The 7,645-nt window shown below is 57.9% G+C and overlaps 2 protein-coding genes across 2 annotated transcripts in view; one reads left to right on the forward strand and one right to left on the reverse strand.

Moving 5' to 3' along the window:
• Window positions 1–4,541, forward strand: part of LOC104389233 (E3 ubiquitin-protein ligase DTX4-like) — an 8,157-nt gene extending 3,616 nt beyond the window's left edge. The window contains exons 3-10 of the mRNA XM_009998191.1: window positions 10–123; window positions 949–1,010; window positions 1,130–1,291; window positions 1,438–1,499; window positions 1,821–1,973; window positions 3,296–3,457; window positions 3,827–3,916; window positions 4,308–4,541. Of these exons, the coding sequence (XP_009996493.1) occupies window positions 10–123; window positions 949–1,010; window positions 1,130–1,291; window positions 1,438–1,499; window positions 1,821–1,973; window positions 3,296–3,457; window positions 3,827–3,916; window positions 4,308–4,541 (1,039 nt within the window). The remainder of the gene's footprint in view (window positions 1–9; window positions 124–948; window positions 1,011–1,129; window positions 1,292–1,437; window positions 1,500–1,820; window positions 1,974–3,295; window positions 3,458–3,826; window positions 3,917–4,307) is intronic.
• Window positions 4,542–7,424: 2,883 nt separating this feature from the next.
• The window catches only part of MPEG1 (macrophage expressed 1), a 2,148-nt gene continuing 1,927 nt past the window's right edge, over window positions 7,425–7,645 (reverse strand). Inside the window, exon 1 of the mRNA XM_009998192.1 lies at window positions 7,425–7,645. This exon is cut by the window's right edge and continues 1,927 nt beyond it. Coding sequence (XP_009996494.1) covers window positions 7,425–7,645 — 221 coding nt within the window.

Here is a 7,645-nt window from a genome sequence, read left to right on the forward strand (position 1 = left end):
CTCCGGCAGCCCCCCTGGCACGGGCAGCGGCAGCAAAGCATCCCGTCCTGGCCTGGGCACCCTGAGCCGCAGCCACCTGCAGCGCCTGGCCATTGCCCAGTCCCGAGTGCTCATTGCCTCCGGGTGAGTCCTGCTGCTTGCCAGTCACAGGCTACATCTGGGGAAAACAGGGGCAGCACAATGTTCTTTTCCTCTCCCCAGGCTGCAGAGGGGCCACAGCCCCATGGGAATCCCCACTGCAGGGGTGTTGTCACCCCTGATCCTGGTGGTGGACAGGCCTTGGCAGTCCCCAGTCTCTGTTGGGTGGAGGGCTTTGCTGGGCCCCTCGCCTTCCCTGCAGGTGCCTGGGGAATGGAGATGGGACAGGGTGGCTTCTGCATCTCAATGAGGAGGCTGAGGTTGCTTTTTTCCTTGGTGGAAGGGAATGGATGGGGGACTGCAAAAGGCCCAAAGAAAAGTCATTCAGGTCCCATGAGAAGGGGATCCTCCAGACCCCCACCTTCCAAAGACTTTTTTTTTCAAGGGGGTGGGCATTTAATGAGCCTGTTATTCCCCTTTGTCTGGCTCTGCCATCAGCCTTCTGTCGCAGCCTGGCCCCTTTCCTCTCCCTCTCCGTCCTCCCCCTTCCCTCTGCTCCTGACCCGCCAGGAAACTTTCCCATGGAAGAGAGCCCCAAGGGGAGGAGGGGGAAAGAGCTGTGCGGTGATCAGACCGGCCCGGGGAGCAGTGACAAAAAGGGGCCATGAATGGAGACGCATGCAGGGTTTCTATAGAGGAAGAGAAAAGGCGGTGGTGGAGCAGGGGGGGCACGTCGCCCCATCGGGGAATTCTCTGTTTCTAGCCAGGGCCTGTGCAGTTGCTCAGGCAACTATTGTCTGGCCCCCACGGGCTGCAGGGACATGGGTGCTTGCCCCTGGCCTTGATGTGGTCTCTGCTGACTCCTCGCAGGGTCCCTACTGTCCCCGTGAAGAACCTCACTGGCTCCAGCCCTGTCAACCCAGCACTGGCAGGTGAGGATGGGGCTGTCGGGGGTGCCTGCTGGCCTCCCTCACGGGCTGGTTTTGGGGGGAACATCTGGGGCTTGGGATGGCGCTAGTTCCTCCCTGACATTTTGAACCTCCTCACCCAGGGATTACAGGAATCCTAATGAGTGCGGCTGGGCTGCCTGTCTGCCTGACACGGCCCCCCAAGCTGGTGTTGCACCCCCCACCTGTCAGCAAAAGCGAGATCCAGTCCATCCCTGGAATTTCCCACACCTGTCGCAAAACCACCAAGAAACAAGCCAAGAAGGGTGAGAGGCACTTGGCAACTTAACCCCTCTTCCTGTACCCCCTTCCCTACCTGGTTCTGCTGTCCCTCCTGTGCCCTCCTGCTGTCCCCAGCAGTGGGTTTCCCCCATGCTGCCCTCCAGCCCCTCTGACTCTTGCTCTCCTGCAGGTAAAACCCCAGAGGAGGTACTGAAAAAATACCTGCAGAAGGTGCGGCATCCACCGGATGAGGTGTGAGCAGGGGGGTTCACGCTGGGGTGTTTCCAGGGTACTTTGTTCTGGGAGGAGCAACTGGGGACACGGACTATGCCAGTGTGCCATGCAGGGGTCTCCTGCCACCCCTCATGGCTCTGCCCTGTCCCACTCTGAAGGGGGGCTATGTGCCACAGGCACGCGTTGGCTGGCCCCTGCGGTGGCCCAGGGTGATGACACAGCTCCAGGGGTGGATGCTGGTCCCTTGGCAAGGACAGGGCAGCTTATCAGCCCCATGTCTTGGTGAGGCTCTGGCTGCATCCGTCCCCCTCTTCCTCTCCCCCCTCTCCTTCTGCGCAGGACTGCACCATCTGCATGGAGCGCCTCTCGGCACCCTCCGGCTACAAGGGATCCCAGCCAGCTGTCAAGCCTGACCTGGTGGGGAAACTGATGAAATGTGGCCATGTCTTCCACCTCCACTGCCTGGTCGCCATGTACAACAATGGCAACAAGGTACAAGGCTGCAGCCCGGGCAGGGGATGGCCAAGCACTCTGGCATAGTGACCTGTGCTGAGCTGTACCTCCCCTCAGTGGAACACTGCTTGAGTTCTGCTGCCCTGGAAGGCTCTGACCTCCCTGCCCTGTGACAGAGTTTAATTTTTATCAGCAGCAAGCACTTTGCTGAATCAGAAACAGGGGTTGTATGCGTGGTTTTTTTTACCTCACTATCATAGAATCATAGAATGGTTTGGGTTTGAAGGGACCTTAAAGATCATCCGGCTCCAACCCCCCTGCATGGGCAGGGACACCTCTCACCAGACCAGGCTGCTCCAAGCCCCATCCAACCTGCCCTTCAACACTGCCAGGGATGGGGCAGCCACAGCTTCCCTGGGCAACCTGGGCCAGGGTCTCACCACCCATGCACCAAATAATTTCTTCCTAATGTCTAATGTAAATCTACCCTCTTCCAGCTTAAAACCATTACCTCACGTCCTAATCACTACACACCCTGGTAAAAAGTCCCTCCCCAGGGACTTTCCTGTAGCTTTCCCCCAGCTTTCCTTCAGGCACTGGAAGGCCACTAACTATAAGGTGGTCTCAAAGCCTTCTCTTCTCCAGGCTGAGCAGCCCCAACTCTCCCAGTCTGGCTTTGTAGGAGCCAGCCCTCGGATCATCTTTGTGGCCCTTCTCTGTACTCACTCCAAGAGCTCTATGTCCTTCCTGTGTTGAGGGCTCCAGAACTGGACACAGTGGGAGTCTCAAAGCGCAGAGTAGAGGGACAGAATCACCTCTTTTGACCTGCTGGCCACACTTCTTTTGATGCAGCCCAGGACACGGTTGCTTTCTGGGCTGCAAATGCACATTGCTGGCTCATGTTGAGCTTTTCATTGACTAACACCCTCAGGTCCTTCTCCTCAAAGCTCTTCTTAATGCATTCTCTGCCCAACCTGTATTTGTGCTTGGAATTGCCTGCACCCAGGTACCTATGACCCTGCTTTCCTTCCCAGGAAGTTAGTTAGTGGTGGAACTTTGATCCCTGCATGTTTGAGCACAGCTACTCAGCAACACAAACAACAGAACAAAAAGCTCCAAACCCAAAATAGAGGCAGGGAAAGTAGTAAGGACTGTAAAACTGAGGAGTAAGGGAAATGTAGAACTCAGGCTTTGGTTAAAGTTGGGTTACTGTAGCAAATGCTCTCAGCCCTATCCCCTGCTTCCTGAGTGATTTCAAAATGGCTCTTTTAATGATGAAAACAGTGTTTGGTGCTGCTCAGGGATGAAGCCACCATGGCATGGGGCTGTTTAATTATGTTCCACTCTTTTTCTGCTCACAGGATGGGAGCCTGCAGTGTCCCACCTGCAAAACCATCTATGGGGTGAAGACAGGGACACAGCCCCCCGGGAAGATGGAGTATCACCTCATCCCTCACGCGCTGCCTGGCCACTCCGACTGCAAAACCATCCGCATCATCTACAACATCCCCCCGGGTGTGCAGGTACGGCCCGGCCCTGTGCTCGGGGTATGTGGGTGGTCCCCTCTGGGGGCTGGTGGCCCTTGTCACCACTGGATCACTGCTGACACACTGCAGTTCATGCCTTGACTCGGGGCTCTGGGTTCAGTGGTGCCTCAGGAACTGCATGTCTGTAAGAGTGTTGTGGGAAATCTGGGGTCCATCTGCACAAAAGTGGTGGCCCTGTCTGCTTGCTGGCAGTGGGGATGATGCTGTTCAGGGCCACTGCAGAAGCATGGCTGCCCAGCACAGCAGCAAGCAGTTCTGCATCCACTGAGGTTGGGGAGTTATCTTGTGCCCAGAGCATCCCTCTGAGCTCAAAGTTTTGTTCCTCTCCAACTCCACATACCGCAGGGACCGGAGCATCCAAACCCTGGGAAGAGCTTCACTGCCCGTGGCTTCCCCCGGCACTGCTACCTGCCAGACAGTGAGAAGGGCAGAAAGGTGAGGGTCTCACCTGGGTGGCTTGAGCTGGCCAAGGCATGCTCAAGGACATATCGGGGGGGAGAGGGAGCGAGCAACTATTTGGAGCCCTGGGAAAAACAAATAGGGCTTATGCAGGCAAATCTGGATGGGGTTTTTACCCCTATAGTCCATCCAGTGTGCTCTGTGGAAGCCCAGCAACGTTCCCATGTGCTGGGAGAGCTCTGCAACCTGGTCCCACTATTTTGATTGGGCGAGGACCCCATGCTGTGATTCTAAGCTCCCTGGGAGGGCTTGGTTGTGGGTTGCTCACATTGCTGGGGTGTGCCAGGATGATCAGGCATATTCTGAGCACCACTGTGTTTCCCCTTGTTGCATTTGCCTTGCTGCCGGCCCCATCCCTTCCACACAGGTACTGAAGTTGCTGCTGGTGGCCTGGGACCGGCGCCTGATCTTCGCCATTGGGACCTCCAGCACCACAGGCGAGTCAGACACTGTGATCTGGAACGAGATCCACCACAAGACGGAGTTTGGCTCCAACCTTACTGGCCACGGCTACCCTGACATCAATTACCTAGACAATGTCCTGGCCGAGCTCGCGGCCCAGGGCATCACGGAGGAGAGTCTGGCACAGGAGAAGGACTGAGGCTGCAGCGGGGAGGCAAGGAGAGAGGGGTGCCAGTGCTGCCCCCTCCCCCAGGGATAAAGCTGCTGGAGAAACCTGCCTGGGGGCTTTGCAGGGGGCACTTGGAGCCCCCCTGCTCCTAGTGGCACTTACCCATTGGGAGCATCTCCCAGGCTGGCTGGGAATGCGGGAGAAGGTCTTTTTGGCCAGCCATCCCCTTCTCCCCTGCAGACAGGGAACCACCCCCCTGCAGAGCCATAGTGCTTCACACTGGCCTGTCTGTCCCCTCTGGCTGGTGTCCTGGCCTTGCTACCACCACACCAAAGGCTTGGAGAGTGTCAGACTTTCTCCTCCATCTGTGGGATGGTTCCAGCCCAGTCTGATGCCCCTGACACCTACCTGGGGCTGTCACCTGGCCTGGGGTGGGAGTGAAGGCCATGGGAGTCTCCCTCATTCTGCCTCGTTCCTCAGCCATCTGTTCATTTGTTTGTCCTGTCCAGTAACTCCCCACTGGTCTCCTGTGTCCATGGAGGTGGAGGGGGCCTCAATCTGTCTCCACTGGCTCCCCAGCCCTGTGCCCCCTTCTCTTGGCTGTGTCTGAGCTGTGCCCTGCAGGGTCCAGTTGTCTGGGCTGTCCTCCCTGTTGGGGCAGGGGAGAAGGGGCTGGAAAGGGTGTATTTCCTGGCCTGTCTCCCACCCCTTGTGTAGTGGGTTCCTTGAACTGTTTGTATGGGGGTGTCCCCGTGTTGAATTTTTATATACCTCGTGTTTTGGGGTTTTGTCGTATATATGTACATATGGGTAGTGGCGTTTTGGGAGGTGGCCTGGAAGAGTGTGATGCTGTGTCCAGACTGGGCACTGAGCCTGATGGTGCTCAGGACAGGACAGGGACAGCGTCTATCCTACTGTGAGGAAACCCCCATCCCCCCCCAGAAAGGGTGTCAGTGCCCTGTGGTGGGGCTGTCACCTGTGGGGCCCTGTAGGTCCGGGTGCAGGTGTGGGTGGGAACTGGGCCCTTTCCTACTGGGTTGCAGCACCATGTCCAGAGGTCCCTGGGGAGGCCTTGTTGTGGGGGGGGTGTGACTTGCTGGCAGTGGGTTGGCATGACAGTTTTGGGCTGGGGCTGGGCTTGGTGTGGGGAGGGGAGTGTGGGTGATGTGGCTGGGGGAGGGTTGCATGTCATCTTGAGATCCCTACCTGCCTCTTGGGGACTTCTAGGGCCTTTCAGTGCCACCTGTGACAGGGTGCTGGGGAGGTTCCCACAGCTTTGGCCCTCATCCCATTGATGGGGGCTGTCTGTCCCTGTCCCGTGGGGCCCCTGGGGCTGGAGAGTGGAGCAGGGGCAGCACCCAGGCTGCACCCAGCCCTGCACTGTTGATCCTAGCCCATTTTGTTGCATTTTCCTGGGGGGGTCACTCATCCTCTGTCCCAGGGGATGGTGGCATAGGAGGGGGACCTGTCCTGCTGTGCATCGTTCTGTTGTTGCTGTTTTTTCTCTCCCTGGCCTGAGGGGTGCATTGCCCCGAGCTGGCCACCCCGTGGAGGGGAGGGTGGTGGTCAATAAAACAGATGGCAGGGGATACTCACTGTCCCTGCATGGCCTGGCCTCTGTCGTCTTCTGTCCGTCGTCTGTGTGGCCAGGTGAGCAAAGGGGCATCACGGGGAGGGCCAGGCCCCCCTTGTTCCCCTGCTGCCCCTTTGCTCCTGTCTGTCCCCAGCCATCCTTAGCATGGAATGTTCCTTTCTACCTCAATGGGTAAAACCTCTTTTCCCCAGGAAACCCAAATTTTTGGGGCTGCTCTGCAGCCAGGGGAGCTGCAGCAGTGTGGTTTCTCTACCCGAGCCCCGGGCTTCCGCCACTGCAGGAAAACCCCAGTTGGAGCTATGCAAAACCCTTCGTGAGGGGGGAGGAAGGGGAGTCCCCACCCCAGTCCCCAGCTGCCAGTCTGAAGGCTCTATAAGGTGACACAATTGTTTCACATCATGATTTTTTTTTTTCTTTTTTAATGCTGTGTTGCCTACACAGTTGCTGGCTGAAATAAAACTGATCCGTGCCTCTCTGCATGCGTCAGGATATCTATCCCGATAGATATACCTGGAGACAGGGGTGGCTGTTCGGCTGCAGCAGCCGGTGGCTGACTCCTTGCTTGGGGCCCCTCTGCTCCCTTCTGTCCCAGGGGCGAGGCGTGACTGATTCTGTCCTGCTGCCTGGGTGCCCACAGCAGCTGGGGAGGCTCTCTGGGCTGGGAGGGCTGGTGGGGGGATTTTCCCAGGATTTGGGCTCCAGCATGCATCCTGACCCATTGCTTTTACAAGCAGCAAGTCTCCGCCATTGACATGCTGAAGTCCTGCTGGTCAGGGTAAGGAAGGGGGTTTGCAGAGCTTCCCTGGATTTTTGGGACCAGCTGTGGGGGAGAAGATAGCTATGCATGGTGTTGCCTTCTCCTTGAGCATGTCAAAGGGCACCTCGGTCCCCTTTTCTTTTTTGCGGGGTGGGAGTGGGGGCAGCATGCAGCTGGAGCATGGTGTGTCATGGAGGGAAAACTTGATTAACCCTGAAGGGACAGAGCCCTGGGGCTGGTTGGAGGGAGGAGTTGCACCCATGGAAGTGCAGGGGCTGGTGGGTCTCTGGTAGATGCTGATAGCTGGCCTCCAAAGTTAGCAGGGAGGGATATCTGAAAGCTATGGAGCCTCCCAGCTGTGCAAGGCTGGAGCTTGGGGACATGGTATCACCCCATGGAGGGGTAAGAGTGAGGCCTCCATGGGGACAGGGACCGTTGGCTCTAGGGGGACAAGGGGACAGGGCTGGTGGCACTGCACAGCTTTGCCCCTGAAGAAGGGGGTGAGTAGGGGGGTTTTGCTGGGGTTTGGGGCAGAAGGCATTTCCTGGCAAGTGGGGGGGTGTTAAGCCAAAAGCCCCTCTGGCTCTTGCTGGTACCCCTCGCCCACATTCAGCACAGTGCTGTCCTGGGGGCTCACAGGGACCAGGCTGTCCTGTTCACCCATTGTGCGGTACCCCCTTGCCTTGTACCTCCGGCAGCTGTAGGAGACAGTTGCCAGGATGGTGGCCAGTCCCACCAGGACTGCTGCGGTGATGCCAGCCACCTCGCCCCCCCTCAGGCCCC

Source organism: Chaetura pelagica, unplaced genomic scaffold (genome assembly GCF_000747805.2).
Source record: "Chaetura pelagica isolate M959 unplaced genomic scaffold, ChaPel_1.0 scaffold35, whole genome shotgun sequence".
In the NCBI taxonomy this organism is placed as follows: domain Eukaryota; kingdom Metazoa; phylum Chordata; class Aves; order Apodiformes; family Apodidae; genus Chaetura; species Chaetura pelagica.